The sequence below is a fragment of the Periplaneta americana genome, chromosome 9, assembly GCF_040183065.1.
Source record: "Periplaneta americana isolate PAMFEO1 chromosome 9, P.americana_PAMFEO1_priV1, whole genome shotgun sequence".
NCBI lineage: Eukaryota > Metazoa > Arthropoda > Insecta > Blattodea > Blattidae > Periplaneta > Periplaneta americana.
This window is the reverse complement of record NC_091125.1, coordinates 67333228-67352176: the sequence shown is the minus strand read 5'-3', so window position 1 is coordinate 67352176 and position 18949 is coordinate 67333228. Positions and strand designations below refer to the sequence as shown.

The 18949-nt window shown below is 35.1% G+C and overlaps 1 protein-coding gene across 7 annotated transcripts in view; it reads right to left on the bottom strand.

The window, feature by feature from the left end:
• LOC138706038 (myb-like protein P) overlaps positions 1–18949 on the bottom strand; it is a 68072-nt gene that overhangs the window by 9925 nt on the left and 39198 nt on the right. For 6 of the 7 annotated variants that reach the window (XM_069834936.1, XM_069834941.1, XM_069834938.1 and 3 more), the window contains 6 exons: positions 18503–18684; positions 15381–16148; positions 12487–12706; positions 4421–4562; positions 4220–4320; positions 1601–1888 (listed from right to left, as the gene is read on the bottom strand). In XM_069834936.1, the coding sequence (XP_069691037.1) occupies positions 1601–1888; positions 4220–4320; positions 4421–4562; positions 12487–12706; positions 15381–16148; positions 18503–18684 (1701 nt within the window). The remainder of the gene's footprint in view (positions 1–1600; positions 1889–4219; positions 4321–4420; positions 4563–12486; positions 12707–15380; positions 16149–18502; positions 18685–18949) is intronic. The other variant, XM_069834942.1, reaches the window with a different exon arrangement.

Here is an 18949-nt window from a genome sequence, read left to right as displayed (position 1 = left end):
CCATATTTGTTGTTAAACAACTTCTGAAAAAAGGAAAGAATTTATTTTGCCTCTTTATATGTTATTTATAGACTACGAGAAAGCTTATGATCCAGCAATCGGAGACAAAGTATGGACAATATTGGAAAACAAGCACATTCCTGTATACTTGATATATGCTATAAAAAGTCTTTACAAGTCAACAATGATACGAATACAATTAGACCACTACAAACTTATAGATAAAATCGCGGGTGCTCATGTAAAGGGGGTTAAGTATGATTTGGCTAAACTGGAATAAGTACAGATTTGAACTATCCACAATTACTTTTCTCTTGTGTTAAAGGGGTTAAGTCATTCTTCCATCTATGATGCAGTTACAGTGCTCCATATTTTGTGACAAAGGGGTTTTGTTCAGTACCAAAGGAGAGAAGTTTACATACCTTGCAATTTGACTTAACCCCCTTTACACGAGCACCCGCGAAATGACAATAAATTAGGATCTAAGACAAGGCTGTGGACTAGTTCTGCATTTATTTGTCTATGATTTCCGTTATTTTTATAATATATTTAGATCACATTATTAAGGAATGGAAGTTGTTAAATCCCCTAGGAATAAAAACAGACCATATAGTTATATTTTGCGGACGATCAGGTCTTGTTTTATTCACTTTGTTATTTAACAACGTCAACTATGGTACTAGGTTATTTAGCGTCAATGGGATTGGTGATTGTAAAATCGTATTTGGCGTGATAAGGACGAGAATTCGCCATAGATTATCTGACATTCACCTTATGGTTGGGGAAACCTAGGAAAAGCCCAACCAGGTAATCAGCCTAGGCAGGTATCGAACCTGTGCCGAGTGCAACTCCAGATCGACAGGCAAGCACCTTAGCTGACTGAGCTAGCCAGTGGATACCAGGTGTTGTTGGCAGCAAGTGCGAATGACCTACAGAGATCAGTTTTTACATTACAAGTTCTACACTATTGCAATATGAAGATCTCAGAAGAAAAATTCAAATCAATGGCAGTCTCCGATAAACATTTCGTAAGAGCAAAAATATGTATTAATGACAAGCTCATGGAACAAGTAGCAGATTTTATTTACATAGGAAGTCACATCTCGATATACAATCACCGAAAAGACAGAGACAAAAATTTAATATAATACAACAGATTGAATGGGATATTAGGACGGAATTTCGACAAACAAATAAGAAAGGAAATTCAATTGAGATTCCAAAATATAATATCATAATATCAAAAGCAAAGACTCTTATATGGCAGCAAATGTTGGACGACGTGTCAAAAAAAAACAAAAAAAAACAATCTTTGTCAGGTGTCACATTGGGAATCACATAGAGAGGGAACATTTGAGGAAATAGTGGAAAACAGAAGAAATGATTGTCGAAGTCCGTAAACACCAACAGAAATGGAAACAGCATGTTCTTAGAATGCCACAATACCATCTACCTTTTAAGATTTTACATTATAGTTCCTGAGACATAGGGATAGACTTAGGACGACCACTCTTATGTAGTCGCAGAATCCAAGTAGTACCCATACTGCAGTTGGAAGAAGATGGTAAGCGTGCAGTGTGAAATACTACAGGACACTTACACATTTTCTCTCTGCTGAGACCAGTGCTAGTGGCATCCTTCCCTGACTACCAACTCTGTTACTGACAGCACCATAGTTCATTAGGAGCTGAATGACCTTCACCTGTTGTGCAAGTAAGATCTGGTTTCTCAGGGCAGCATGATGCAAGGCCATATCTCCAGGGTAGTCCTCCAAATTTACCAGATTAATCCCCTTCCTTTCTGCCTCCTGGAGGAGGATTTGCACTAAATGGGGGTCACATGACTCTTTCACAGCTATATGTAAAGCAGTCTGCCCACTGCAGCGCTCCTGTAAGCAATAGAAATACAGAAAATATTATATATTTTGTTGGCCTTACTGTTAGTGAGCTCATAGGGGAGAGGGGGTTTCTAACAAGCTATTAAGAAATTTGGAAGCTTTTTAATGATTAAATTGGTGCACTATAAAATAACTGACTGCTGTGCAGATTTCCTTACTAGTTCATAAAATAAAATAATTTTAATAACAAGCAGTAGCAATAATAATAATAATAATAATAATAATAATAATAATAATAATAATAATAATAATAATAATGAGTAAATAACACCACGTGACAGCAGCAGTAGTAGTTAGTGGTAGTGTCTACTCATATATACATGCATAATGTTACTTTGTATCATATAGGCCTTTATTGTTACGTGTGTGTGTGTGTGTGTATATATACAGGGTGTTTCAGGAGGAATAGTAAATATTTTAGGAGATGGTAGTATAGACGAATTCGAAAAAAAAATTCCATATAAAATGTGTCCAATTTTTATTGGGTACAGAGATAAAGCTGTTAGAATGTAGCCCAAGAAGGTGTTAAGCCAAGGCAAATGATTACGTTCAATGCACTTCCGTTTGTGTGTTGCTACTCCGGTTGCTAAGGGCTTATTTATCGATTGTCATTTTCGTTGTGAAGTTGTGCTTTAGTTTACATAATTGAATTTTTCAACTGTGACTGTCATTTGTTGGCTAATTCTACTGTATCATTTAAGCATGCCGCATGTATTTACAAATGCTGAGTATGCCGATATGGTATCTGTGTACGCATTTTGTAATGAAAACGCTGTTGCTGCTTGTAGAGAATATGGCAGACGATTTCCTAACCGCATAGTTCCAGATTCAAGAGAGTTTACTCGTGTTTTCACGAAACTGAATGAGACTGGTGCAGTGCCCAGCAGTCATATTTCATCTGAACGTGTAAATGAACAGAATGGGGATGAAGCAGAAGACATTATTCAGTTGTAGAACGTAGTCCTTCATCAAGCACACACAGAGTTTCTGCACGTATTGGTGTTTCACATACAAGAGTATGGCGAACATTACGTATGCACGGGTTCTCATTTATAGACTACGTTCTACAACTGAATAATGTCTTCTGCTTCATCCACATTCTGTTCATTTACACGTTCAGATCAAATTTGACTGCTGGGCACTGCACAAGTCTCGTGCAGTTTAGTGAAAACACGAGTACTAAACGGTCTTGAATCTGGAACTATGAGGTTAGGAAATCGTCTGCCATATTCTCTACAAGCAGCAACAGTTTTTTCATTACAAAATGCGTACACAGATACCATAGCAGGAGATGAAGGTAGACGATTGGAATTTTGTCGTTGACTACTTGTAAATTGCCGACTAATCCCATTCTTACTGATGAAGCCACTTTCACTTGTAACAGTATCAATAACAATCGTAACTCACATCAGTGGTCCAAAGAAAAGCCATATGCCATTGTGGAGACACATTTTCAAGAACGCTTCTCTGTAAATGTGTGGTGTGGTATGATAGACAATCAGTTGCTTGGGCCTGTTGTGTTACTGCATCGTCTTACAGGTCCCGTTATCTAGACTTTCTTCGAAACGAGCTTCCAGCATTATTGGAAGAGGTTCCTTTGGCTACAAGGATGACTATGTTCTTCCAGCATGATGGAGCCCCTGCACATTCTAGTCGTCAGGTGATACATCATCTAAACCTAACATTCCCAGGAAGATGGATCGGCAGATATGGTCACTTTCTTGGCCATCAAGGTCCCCGGACCTTACCCCTTTAGATTTTTGCCTGTGGGGATGGCTGAAAGGTGAAGTCTACAAAGAAAAAGTAAACACAAGAGCCGATTTAATCATTTGGATTATGAATAATGCTGCCCTCATAAAAGAACGCCAAGATGACCTCAGAAGATCTACACTTGATGTCAAGAGAAGTCGAAAATGCATTGAAGTCGGTGGTGGAATTTCGAAATCAACTTAGAACATAATCATTTGCCTTTGCTTAATACCTTCTTGAGTTACATTCTAACAGCTGTATCTCTATACCCGATAAAAATTGGACACATGTTATATGGAACTTTAACAGCTTTATCACTGCACCCAATAAAAATTGTACACATTTTATATGGAATTTTGTATTCGAATTCGTCTATACTACCACCTCCTAAAATATTTACTATTCCTCCTGGAACACTCTGTACATATATACACAATAACACTGTACAACATACGTGCAATTTTACACTTTTCATACACAGGAACTGACTAATCTATGTATACACATTACTATGAACTTCAAAGTAATAGCAAAAGTAGTAACAAGGAACCTGTAGTCAATTGAAAAACATACCTTCTCGAGCAAATTTGCTCCATTTTTAAGCAGAAATGAAATTGTAGCAGAACAATTCAAAGCCTTGCTATGTTTTTTCACAGCAACATGCAGAGGTGCTCCTGCAATGGAATAAAAACAATTCAATTAAATAATGCACTGTAATGTCATAATTTTGATTGACTCAAGCTCTACTGCTAGTACAAAACACACGACTTCTACCTTCGAGATGATTGTGCTGGTTAATATCAAAACAAGGGCGTCCCTGGGCGTCTCTCATACTGAGCAGCTCTACTAGAACACCCAAGTATTCATCACCCCACGCACATAGATGGTGCAGCAAAGTGTTCCCTTTCTTGTACACCTGTGAATACCAAGCAATAGTTAGAAATACTGACCTCACCAATATGATTTACGAGGTTGTCAAGTAAAAAACAAAAGTGTGTGATTAATTGGTTGATATGAAGTCTCCAAATAAATCCTTCATCAGCTTCTATACTTGGCGATATTAAGGGAGGAGGTACATCACTCACCTGGAAAAATTTAGTAAAATTCATTTTTTTTTTGTAACTCAGCTACTATAAAAACTAAATGAACAAAACTTCTCATGCTTAATATACATAAATTACACTTTATAAAATACTATTCAGAATATTAAAATGGCTAATAATTACCTATAAAAATCAAATTTGCATAATTATTTTTACAACCGTAAAACATTTACATAATAAAATATACAATTAAATTAATTAAATTTCTTCATGATTCTTTTACAGAAATATTCTAAAGACGTACTTCAACAACATATAGGCCTAGGATCTTTCACCTATTTCTTCAGGAAATATTTTTTCTTAAACAAAATTCTAGAAAATTTAATATTGAAGGTAAAGATTAAGAAAAAATATATTTCTTGAAGGAAAAGGTAAAGGATCCTAGACTATGTTCTTCATGTAGGTCTTTAAAACAATCCAGTATAAGAAGCAAGCAGATATTTAATCGTATATTTTATTATGTAAATGCTTTACGATTGTAAAAAAAATGATGCAAATTTGATATTATTTTTACAGGTAATTATTAGCTATTTTAATATTCTGAACATTGTTTTATGTATGTATATTAAGCATGAAAAGTTTTTTTTTTTGTTCATTTAGCTTTTATAGTAGCTGAGATAAAAAAAATGAATTTCAGTAAATTTTTGCAGGCCAATGGTGTACCTCCCCCGTAAATTCATCTACAACACAGAAATAATATAGTTTTGAAGCGAAGTCATGTTCAACAGACAGAATCGTCAATGATGATAATCTCTTATTTATAGTGGATAGTAGATTAATTCTTTAACCAGTTTCAAAATTTTTTAACATTTTTCTGTCGGAACTCCTGCAATACGAATTGTTAACACTTTTACGAAAGTTCTATATATCACACGTTGAAACTAAGAGGACTAATAAAAAAATAAAAAAAATTAGGACCACCACCAAATGAGGAAAAATTGTAGCATTTTTCTAACCGATATAATATAAAAAATATAGATTGAAAATAGAAGCTAAGACGTAATTGTGTCCGTATGTTACTGTTAATATCAAATAAACAGTTTCATTCTATATGGCTACATCCCACTTGAAATGGTGTTACTTGTTTAATTCTATGTCGTTCTTTTATTGTCTATTTCCACAGTGCTATACGAGACTCTTTTCAACTGAATTAGGAAGACGAAGAAGAGCATATGCTACTCTACAAAATAAATTTCTGTTTCTTTTACAAGAAAGATGTTGCAACAGAAACAATGTACCAAAACACAGAGCTGTTATTTTTAGTACGTAACAAAAGAGAATCGAAAAACAATTTTGGGAATGAACTTGTTCAGAATTGTCAGAGGATCCATCATCTCAACTGTAATATTTGAGAGTTATCATTTAAACAGATTATGTACCTTATGACAGATGGATCTCGTTTCGACACTGGTGGTATCAAAACAGGACCCGTCTGTCATAAGGTTTAAATTATAACACTTTTAATGGTTCAACTAATATAATTTCAAGTTTAAACAAGTGTTAACGTGAACAAGAAACAATTAATTACTTTACAGTGCATAAACTGTTCAAGTGGAAGGTAATTTTCAGTATTAAAAAGAATAAAACAATTTGACTTCGAAATAGCATCTCACAGGAGAATCTGGACTGTATTAGTCCTCTGTGTAATGAAAATGATTTAGCGAGAGCACTGAACTTCGAAGATATACTCGTAAGTGACGAATTAAAAATAAAGGAAAAAATTATTTTAGGTAAGTTCTTGTTACCATTATTGTTGTTCACAGCAGTAACAGTAGTACCGGTAGTGTGGCTTCTTTCTGTCAGCTCATTAGTGATGTTTAAATAAAATAACATATGCCTAGTTGTCGTACATGAAAACAAGGGGCTCTGGGCCTCTGAAACTGTAAATCAGGCCTGAGCATGAGCAGTTTGATATAACTGTGCACGCATTGTTGTTATGAGCCGAAAGCAAGAATGACAGGTACAACCTGGAGCAGAAGTTACTGCTATTCAGTATGGTTCCGTATTGTGTAAGCCTAGTAATATGGCAGAATTTCAATTACAGTAAATAAACAGTTTATTATAGTGACTTTATATATGGTTACTTTTTAAGTAAATTATCAAAACCACAGAAACTCCACACAAATCGCGAAGGCAGGTAACACATTCACAAGGGCGGAAAAAGCATATAAATAGGCCCTATATATTGTTTAGTCGACTGTTGGAAGACAGGTTTGAACCTCATACCGGTACGTGAAAACTAGGAGATAATGGGGTAGGTATTGAAATTCTGTAAAGAAGAAAAACAGCAGAATGTCTAGTGTTGTCATTAAGAGAAGCTAAGGAAAGAACTGTATAGGCTATTGGTACAAGTGTAAGGATAATGGCTACAATAGCGAAAGAATGTGAACAAGTGGAAGGAATGGGCAAATATTTTATACTGCGGAAATTTCAACCTTAAACTTTTGGCTGCTGTAAAAGAAAAACTCCATTTTAAAAGAAATTGTGATACATTTTGAAGAACAATGAAGATTATGGGATTCAGATTTGCGAAAAGTAAAAACATGATGCACACCAAGCATCTTATCTGCTGACCCTAAAACCTAAAAATAAATGCAAATGGATCCAAATAACCTATACCGTAGTGTAAACAGGTGAGACATGGGTGCATACACATAAGTGTCCTGCAATGTTCGAACATGAGAGAGGCAACCAAGACATTAGAAACTTAGTCTTATTTGATATGAAAAACTAATATCAAGATCTGTATTGAAAACCTTAAGCAGTTAAACAAGAAGAGATGGAAGTGGAGGAAGCGAATGTTTTTATAAAAAGATACAACAAACACGACAGGCTTGCTTCTGCAGAGGAACATCAGCAAATATCGAACTTCATCATATTCGAGAAACTTGAACCTAATATAATGTCTGTAATGCATGACGCTAATATGCACTTCATCACGAGAATATTTTGGTAACATAAAGACATAGTAGCTGTAATGAAGGGGGGAGGGGAACTAGAATTGCCATAATAAATTATACCCCAAATCCCGAAAATAATTCTCGGGATGCATAAATGTTCCGGTTTTCAGAAAATAAAGAAAGAAAAAAAAAGTACTGCTTTCTTTCTTTTCATACCATTTTATTCTCATTAATTTAAAGATACGGCAGATCAGAAAGGTTAACAATAAGGAACTTGAATACATATAACATTGGATGTAAGTCCATGATTCATTTAGGTTTCAACATGTTTCATTGATGTTAGTGATAAAGCAATTTGTTCAAAACTAGGTATTACTCTTAGTTTCCATCTGTCTCTTGTTCTCAGTTATATATTTAGTTTCTTAGTTATATATTTGAAGTTCATTTTATACTTAGGCTTAATTGTAAAACTAGATCTATAGATTGTTGTATCCATATTTTCTTCTAAACTGCTAGTACTATCATAAAATAGTGTCTGTGTCTGTATCTGTGTCTGTGCTTGTGTCTGAATTACAGATCGAAACAGTAGCCTTCATCACAAAATATTTCGATTTACCTAAACAGTGTGAGACGCAAATATACCAGTACTTCAGAAATTCTCTATTATAAAATAATGAAACATTACCGGTATACACCGCCTTAAGTGAAGTCTGGAATAAAGTTCCAGTTAGCCATTCAAATGTGATAAGCAGGGAAAGGATTTATATGTAAATACATATTTACTTATAAAGCTAATATAATTTATATTTTGCATTATCTTTATGTTTCACAATGTGTAGGGTTGAAAAATCCTACTTTTATTTTCCATATTTTTCCATATTTTAGAGTTTAGTACATATTTTCGTTAATTTCCATATATTTTCCATATTTCATATAAAACAGTCCATATTATATTAGGTTTAACAATAAAACAAAACAAAATTCCATTAACTTTTAAAAATACATTTCAACAATAGAGATTTAAACACATGTTCAGTAATCCCTTTAACATCAGAGTTATTTGAAAATTAGCAGTCCTATCAACAATGGGAAAGTAAGTTACAAAACTGTATTAATTTAATTTAAAATTTTTAACAGACTTCAGTTGTGCAGCTCAACAGTTAAATGCCAGTCAGAGTACACATAGGTTCAGTTTTGTAAATCATACTATAAAGACGGTAAATATGCCAAAAGTACGTCATTCAGTCAATTTAAAATCAAAACTAACAAGTTACATTTCAGAATTTAAAGAAGATGGTTTATCAACTGACAATAAAATATTATTTTGTAATTTGTGTCAGTGTGCAGTATCATCTACACAAAAGTTCCTGGTGCAACAACACATTACAACTAGTAAACATCAGGCCAACAAACAACTAAATTCCAAGCAGAGACAATTGTTTTTAACACAACCAACAACATCGAATGTAAGATCTGAGTTTAACATCGACCTGTGCCGTTCTCTCATCTCTGCTGATATTCCTCTCTACAAACTAAAGAATAAGGTCTTCAGGGAATTCCTTGAAAAATATACTCAACATACAATCCCGGATGAGTGAACACTTAGGAAGACGTATGCTCCATCCATCTACGATGAGACAATACAGAAGATAAGAGATGAAATTAAAGATAGTTCAATTTGGGTTTCCATTGATGAGACTCCCGACAAAGAAGGTAGACTTGTTGGTAATGTAGTTATCGGTTTGTTAAGTGAACAATATTCTGAACGAATTCTTTTACATTGTGATGTTCTAGAAAAGTGCAATAACAAAACTATAGTTAAACTGTTCAACGAAGCTATGGGTATCCTGTGGCCAAAGGGTATTATGTACGATAATGTGTTATTCTTTATTAGCGATGCTGCCCCTTATATGGTCAAAGCTGGACAAGCATTATCTGTTGTATATCCTAAATTGACTCATTTTACTTGTGTGGCGCATGCATTTCATCGTGTGGCAGAAGTGGTCAGAGACAATTTCCCTAAAGTAGATTTGTTGATTTCATCAGTGAAAAAAGTATTTCTCAAAGCTCCCAGTAGAGTTAACGTGTTGAAAGAAATGTACCCTGAAATTCCATTGCCACCAAAGCCAATTTTAACTAGATGGGGTACATGGCTAGAAGCAGTTGAATATTATGCCGAACATATAGACTCTATTAACAATGTTCTCCTTGCATTGGACTCTGAAGATGCAGTCTCAATTGATACTGCGAAAACAGTTACCTGTGACATAAGTGTGAAGAATGACTTAGCTCACATTCAGCATACATTTTCATGCATCATAAAAACGCTCAAAAGTCTCCAAAATAGGCACCTTTCACTATCTGAAAGTTTTGAAATTATAAATAGTACTGTGGAACAACTGAATCGTGGTAGAGGTAAAGTTGCAGATGCAGTAAGAGCTAAGGTGGACACTGTACTTTCAAAAAACCCTGGATATGAAGAACTACAAAAGGTTGTTGCTGTGATGAGTGGTGAATCAACAGTGAAGATTAACTTGGACTTATCCCCAGCAGACATTGTGAAATTGAATTATGTACCAGTTACTTCTTGTGACGTCGAACGCTCTTTTAGTCAGTATAAATCTATCCTCAGAGACAATAGAAGAAGATTCACTTTTCAGCACTTGAAAGAAATGTTTGTAACCTATTGTTATGGTAACAGACAATAAAAATTGTGTTTTGTTGAAACTACATTGGAAGATAAGGTACGTCCATTATATTTTTTGTTTAGTTTGATTAAAATGTACCAATATTTAACGTACATAGTCATTTTTTTATAATTTTAAGTCCATATTTAATTCCATATTTTGGTAAAAATCCATATTTAATTCCATATTTTGGTAAAAATAACTACATATATATTTACATATTTCATATATTTTTAGTCCATATAAATCCGTTCCCTGGTGATAAGCATACTGTACTATTATTGTAGGCCAACATGTCGAATTCTTTGCGACGAGTATAAAGTTTTGTTGCTAGGAGCGAGTGGATATTTCAATTTTTTTTTTCCCCTGATTATCTTTTCAACTTCTTTACTATGTTAGCTTGTTAATTTTTAAGTAATTATCTGGCTAGCTAGTTTCGAAGTGTTGTTCTTCATTGTCCAAAGCCTAGTTTTTATTAAGTTTATTTATGCACACTTGTAACATCTGTGGTCATATCGCGTGGTTAGGATCTGTAACAGGCCATATTTACTATTGTTGAGTTTCTGTTTCTATTTTGTGTTGTAGGTGAGTTGTGTACAGTAAATGATTTTAGATTTTGATAAATATGTATGATATTGGCGATTGAGGCAGTGATGAATCATAGCATGTAAATTTCCATCCGACATTTGTCTTTGTGACTGAGGGAAACTATGAAAACCTTCAGTCAAATTCGTCGGCCATGGGATTTGAACACAGAACCTCCTGAATGCGAGTCTCAAACACTACTGTCTGAGCCAGCTCGCCCGGTATTTTAATTTTTGTTTTCTAGTTTTTGTAAACTTTTATCCACTTGTTGTTCCTGGCAACAGTAACACGAGTATAAAAGATACCTAACGTCATATGTTACATACTGTACCGTATTTAATATTAAATTATATTTAAAATTACAACGATTTATTAAGAGGTGTTGGATAACATTTTGTATGCCTGATGAGAGTAAACAGATTTCATGCACTCATGGAAATCATCAACCTCGGCTTGGGCCTTAAATATTTCATTAGTGAATAGAATCCTACTTTATTCTCTTGTAGCATAAATTATGCTTCTCTGTAATAGTCCATTTCTAACACAATAGTGTTCTGTTTACAGGCATACTTTTAGCAACTAACACATACAAATGGCTTTCAAGGAACCCGGAGATTCACTGCCGCCCTCACATTAGCCCACCATCAGTTACTATCCTGACCAATATTAATCCAATTCCTACCCTCATATCCCACTTCCCTCAAATCAATTTTAATATTATCCTTCCATCTACGTCTTGGCCTCACGAAAGGTCTTTTCTCCTCAGATCTTCCAACAAACACTCTATATGCATTTCTGAATTCACATGTGCTACATGCCCTGCCCATCTCAAACGTCTGGATTTAATGTTCCTAATTATGTTAGGTGAAGAATACAATGCGTACAATTCTGCGTTGTGTAACTTTCTCCATTCTCCTGTAACTTAATCTCTCTTACCCCAAATATTTTCCTAAGCACCTTTCCTCAGACACCCTTAATCTCTGTTCCTCTCTCAAAATGAGAGTCCAAGTTTCACAACCATATAGAACAATCGGTAATATAACAGTTTTATAAATTCTAACTATCAGGTTTTTCGAGAGCAGACTGACTGATAAAGGGCTTCTCAACCGAATAATAACAGGAATTTCCCACATTTATTCTGGGTTTAATTTCCTCCCAAGTGACATTTATATTTGTTACTGTTTCTCCAAGGTACTTGAATTTTTCCACCTTTTCAAAAGATAAATTTCCAATTTATATATTTCCATTTCATTAGCAACAAATGTTTAATGATGATGATGATTATGATTATTTACAATCAATATTATTATTCTAATAGCTCTTTTTAATAAATAAAAAAGCAATTCGAAATTTGGTGAATTAATTTAAACACTACTCACACAGTAAAAAAAGACGGGTGTAAACAGGCATTGTTAAAATTTAAATAGACTGTAATAATGCTAACAATATGATGAGCAAGGAGGAAAACCAAAGGATTGTAAGGAGGATAGGCAAAAATATACATTCTACACGAAAGCATGTCCATCAAGTAACAGAAAACAGTACCAAACACAGAATATACTCACCTCGTTCACAGGAGCACCTTGTTCTAGCAATGCTTCTGCTATAAATCTGGCGACAACAGGTTGCTTATTCATGAACATGCATGCCAGGAGCAATGCAGATTGCTGTTGATTATTTCTGACTTGTAAGGCTCCTGGAATTTTTTTCAACCTGTTGACCATTGCATACAGGTATTCCAGCGTTTTTGGGTGATTGTGGTTCACCAGGAGTATCATCAATTGTCTGAAAAAAAAAAAAAAATTCAATTAATGCATTGTAATGTGTCTCAAAACATCGTCAATTAAAAATATCACGTTTAATCAATTTTTAATTGCACTTTTCAACTATTTGTTTACAAGCACTTCATTTTCTTATCACATTCTCATTCTTTCCACTGCTAATTTCTCAATACCACATTAACTCATCAAGCCAAGTATCATCGCCGGTTCGAAAGTATCACTGAACAATGAATCCAGGTCTGAAGTCAGTGATTTCAACACTTCTATGAATTAAGGTAAGTCACAGCTTTGGGGTAGCGATCAGTGTACCTGACCACGAAACTAGTGAACCTGTGATCGAATCCTGCTTGAGGTTGTTTCTGGGATTTTCTCTGGACCATGAAGAGCAAATGCTGAGTAATTGTTGGCACTGGGCTCATTTCGCCCTCATTATCACCATCTTGTCTACTTCCATACTCATGTCATTCAATTATATAGGGCGAACAGAATTCTTTATCATTATCACCAAAATGTGGGCAGAGGCGCACATGGCTTTATGCCAATATGCACGGTGTTAAAAAAAAATAAGTAATTATATTTCTGAAATTGTTAATTAGATATGGAGCATGAATAATAGTGTATCGAAATGTTGTTGTTGTTGTCTAGTGCCTTGCAATTGGCACTGTAGCTATTAGCAGTCGTGCTTTCCAATACTTTTGAACGTGTATCAGAATGTCAAAACAAACAATTCTACAGTGATGAAACAGTGAAGGGGATTTCATCATCATCATCATCATCATCATCATCATCATCATCATCATTATTATTAATTTCATATAATTTGTTTATGCATGTGATGGATACATCACGATTTGCTAGATTATGTCACTACTATTTTCAATGTTAAAAAGCAAGTAAAATAATAATAATAATAATAATAATAATAATAATAATAATAATAATTAGCCCAGCGGCTAGAGTGTCGTCTTTCCACGCTGGTAACCTGGGTTCGAATCCTGGTGGTCCAAATGGAATTTGTGGTGGACAAGGACTGCTTGGTGGTAGATTTTCGCTAGAGTATTCCCGTTTCCTCTACAGGAATAATATCATCACCATCATCATCATCATCATCATCATCATCATCATCATCATCATCATCATCATCATCATCATCATCCACAGAGGGCAATGCTACAGTGGCAAATAGATCTACAGTTACAGACTGTCAACCCTAGAGGGGAATACTAGGGTAAATGATGCAAAGTCAATTACTCACTACTAGAAAACAGTTTATGTTACGGTAATAGAGTTTTTAAATTACAGAGATCATTGTGTGTGTGAGACAGTTACTATTTTACGGCTGATTTATGTATTGTTCAAAACATGGGGATTATTTATTTATTTTTTTAATTAACGCAGCTTAAAAGTGAAGTAAAATAGTTTAGATGCACAAGCGATCCCCTGTGGTCAGGAAAATTTTGAGGTAAGGGTAAATTTTACCCACCATGGCCAATTTGAATCAATCGAACAGACAATTGTAATAAATTGTAACAGCATTACATTTCTCTGCAAAATTTACTGCATTATAAATCTAGTAATACCGGTACAGTACTATTTCAGATTCAAGACACTACAGATCACTGATCACACAGTGCTCTTTACAAGCAGAAATTTTGATAGCATAAAGAGGTGGCTACTAAGGCATTCTAATATACAGTGTGAGAGGTTATTTTGTTACATCCTGTAGTAAGGTTGCTGCAACTGCAACAGTTATCACTGGGTCAGAAGATCGAATGAAACCAAGCTAATGCCACAGATGTAGCATGCACCATTGCTAGTAAAGACTGTTAATTTTCACAAATGCATTATTCACACCTTTGTAAAAGTTGTAGTTCATACAGTTAAGATCTAGAATGGAAATTGATCCTACCTCTCTCTAATTGAACAAGCCTACTTATTTTAGATCCCTCAAAACATGGGAATTGTTCTAGCAAACCTTGTCCTTAAAAATTTTTCGATAAAAAGAAACTGTAAGAGGTCACATTGGGAGAGTATACTGGCTGTTATGTAAAACTTATATTCTACCTCCTAATACTTTTTTTTTTGCTCTAATGTATAGATACTTAAATATATATCTCTATCCCCAACCCCCCTCCCTCTCTCTCTCTCTCTCTCTCTCTCTTGAACAAATGAGGAGACAGATTACAAAGATGACATATTCTACAAAATAAATAATAATTTTCTCCTGATCCGGATACACATGCTACAAAATTAAGCTTCTGGAAGAAAATGCTATCTATGGATGGATTACTGCACGCTCCCTTTTAAGATGCTCTATAGTAGCAATAATTACGTAATAAATTTGCATCTTCTATGTTTTTTTAGTGGTTACATGATTGGCATTGTGATTAAAAAGAGTTCCAGGTATAATTTACAAGGAATGTGTCTGCAGGCCAACATCTCAATTCAGAATGCAGATATTTATGGATTACAAAGCACAGTACAGAATATAAGAGCTTGCACAAAAAAGCCAAAAGGTTAAAGGGTATCTGAAGCTAACAGAACAGTTTAATTAAAAAAAAATAATAATAACACGTACGCACATTCATGTACAGAAACACATCCAGGATGTGTATAATATTTGTTTCTTTTCTTGAACTAAGTATAAAAATACAAACACAGTAGTCATAAAAACTTACGTGTCTCCTTGACTGTCCGATTTAGTCAACTGCTCATCACTCAAATTCGAAATCGTCACCAAAGCAATGTCCCTCTCTGTTCTGTTCAACTTAGCTTGTAACCGCTCCCTTCCAGGAACCAATACTAAGTCGGGAACTACTACACATTGTATGGTTTTTTGTGTTTGTTGCACACGTGATCCTTGGGTACTTTGTGGGTAACACAACGATTCTTGAACACATTGGATCTGGTCAATTTGTGCATTCTGCTGAGTGTTTTGAACTGACTGTAGCAGCTGCGGAATTTGTGTTTCAATTATTATATTTGAAATATTTACAGTAGATGGCATCGTTGTTTCTTGATAGGGCATATTGCTAGAAGGTTGAGTTAACTGACATACTTGAAGATTACTTCCTTGGCAGGATGAGACAGTGTTGTTGTTAGTCAAAAGTGGACATGACTGTTGACTAATATTTGTATTTGTGTTGATATTTGTATCGTATATAGTTGATGGGCCAAGTAATTTCAGAATATCTTCACAATCTAAGTCTGATCGACCAGGACTGGCTGAAGGAGAATTTGCTGGGGAAATCTCAGATGTCGACAAAGGAGAATTCTCAGATATAGACGAAGGAGAAGATGAATCGTACGTTTCTCTGTAAATCTCACAGTCAGTCAGCCTTATTTCATTGCCATATGACGTCTGATGTGTTGGAGATGCAACATCTTGAATAGTAGCTGGAGATGCAACATCTTGGATAGTAGTAGGTATGTACGTCGATTCTGATCTGAAAGAAAAAAAATCAATATTTTTAACAAGTGAATAAAAAAATTTCAAAATTTAACCATTCTAGTCCCAGCTAGTCTAAGTCTGCATTCAGGAACAAATTTAAATGAGAGTACAGATTAGACCTATAGAGAAAGAAGCCCTTTTTATCCACACTGCTCCATATTTTTATAACGAGTTATTAAAAGAGAAAGACAAAATTTTCAACAAGATTATCTTTTAGATGATTCACCTTTAAATACAAAATAACTTTATTTAAGAATGACCAAGTTATATTTGCTGATACAGAAGACAACACGCAAAAAAGAAAAACATAACTTTACTTGCAAAGAGTTACAGCTTGAACATTTTCATAAAAGCAAACTTTTTGGGATTTAGAAAACATTTTATCTGAGAAAAAAAAAACTTTTGCAGAATGAAGAATAATAGACATAGTTTGCAGTTCGAATTTAGTTATAGGACGTCATAAACGAATGTTACTGATACAATAAAAACTTGACAAATACGAACAATTAACAGGCACAATTAAACTACGAGGATGATTCAAAAAGTGAAGTAACAAGAGCTCTCACAAGTAACATATTATTCCCCCTCTTGTTCGAATTTTCTGCCGAGGCCACAGCAGCAGACCACAGCTTTATCACACAGCCATTAGATGGCGATAGACCCTCGCAATGTCAGTTGTAGGATAGTTGTGTGCACGGAAATATGGCCAAACATGGAAGTGCGTAATATGATTAGGTTTCAACAACTGAAGGGCACCTCACCAGCAAACATTCATCGTCAACTTGTTGAGGTGTACAGTGCGAATGTTATGTCACGGAAACAGGAGTGGGTTTAATGTTTCCAATCCTCTCTACAGCTCTGACCTGGATGTATCCAGTGATTTCCATCTCTTCGGGCCATTAAAACAAGTGTTTGGACAAGTATCAGTGATGGCATAGAAGAAATCTGCATCAAGTCCCTGAAGTCAGTCATGACAGCTTGCTGAACAGCAATACTGGTGTTGAATCTCTTGCTACCCACCCAGGTGCTTCTTCCGACGATCTGAAGAGATGGAAATTACTCTGGGTTCCAGGTCGCAGCCGTAGCGAGGATGGTCCAGTACCTTCCATTGGAATCAGCAAACCCACACTGTATACCTCAAAAAGATGAATTTTTGCTGGTGAGGTGTCCTTCAGATGCAAAAAAACAGGCTCACACTATACACTTCCACTTTTGACAATGTTCTGTGCACGCAGCCATCTTACAACTGATATTACGAGGATCTGACGCAACATATACGCCCTCTAATGGCTGCGTGATAAGTTGTGGTCTGCTACTGTGCCCTGGCGGAAAATTTGAACAAGAAGGGAAATATGTCGCCCATGAGAGCTCTTGTTATCTTACTTTTCGTATTATCCTCGAAAAAGAGTAAGCAAAGAAACAATATAGTTCATTAAAATTTTGCAATGTCTTGGCGGTATATGCAATTATGGGCCAACAATTTTGAATTTCACAAATATTTGCAACAGATGAAGCAGAAATAAAATGAGATATTTACATTTAATTACAGAATACGGATTAAAATTACATATAGTATGTTGAGATCATATTTCATCTAGACTCAAATGTCCCGTTTTGGAGTGAGATGCCAAATTTATAGGTGACTTTGCAGTCTTGCAAGATTCCCGCAATGCACCATTGTTATGAAAAGTTGTAAATTATGTTTTATTTAACGACGCTCGTAACTGCCAAAGTTATTTATATCAGCATCGCTGGTGTGCTGGAATTTTGTCCCGCAGGAGTTATTTTATTATTTTACATGCCAGTAAATCTACTGACATAAGCCTGTCACATTTAAGCACACTTAAATGTCATCACCATCGACCTGGGCCGGGATAAAACTCGCAACTTCGGGCACAGAAGGCAAGCGCTCTACCGATTGTGCCACCCATTGTTACGAAGGTGGATAGATCAGCATTGTATAAATTATAAACTATGATGATAAAAGAATAATGGTGGGATGGCAAGGGAAACGAAGTACAATTTTTGTCCATTCTGTCCACCATTAATCCCACTTTACTTACAGCATTTTAAAGTTAAAACTCTGTCATGACATGGAAAGTTTTCTCCCTAGTTTGTTTAGTGCCTTGAACTTAAATCTGTCGTGAAAGCTATCTTCCTAGTTGTTCCACTAATAGTGTGCCTTAATTCCACATAAAGATAATTACGTGATTAGGCTACATAACATTTCGATTAAACTATATTTGTCTTCCAACATAATTTTGTTTTCCACAAGTCTGTACATGTTGTGAATTCTTTTAATGTGTTTGGAGGATTTGTTAACATGGGAGAAAAAAGCTTACTACTTACGTGTTGGTTGTGGGAACCAATCCACGAAAGATATCAGCTCCGAACAATTCTTGCAATTCAGGCAAGTCTGAAAATAATGAATCTAAAGAACTGTACTCGGGTGGAGATGCTGCTGCCACCTGGTTGAAGGGATATTCTGATTGTGGCGACAGGCCTAAGTTATCGTTTCCCTCACCAGAACCCTGCAATGAGAAAGTAAGAAAATTATGTTAACTAAAATTATCGTAATTAAAACTAAAATACATACTTTCGCGTTGCTAATTAAAATATACAGAAATCCTTGCTACTCACTAAACGGAGTGGGGAAAAAAAGAAAAAAAATGAGTTAACACATCTATTACTAAACATTCAACGAAAATATCGTAGGTTCTAGACATTACGATTCCTTCTTTTAAGTGGGAGATTTCCCCAACCTTCACCCCTCCAACTGTTCAGGCAGTGGAATTC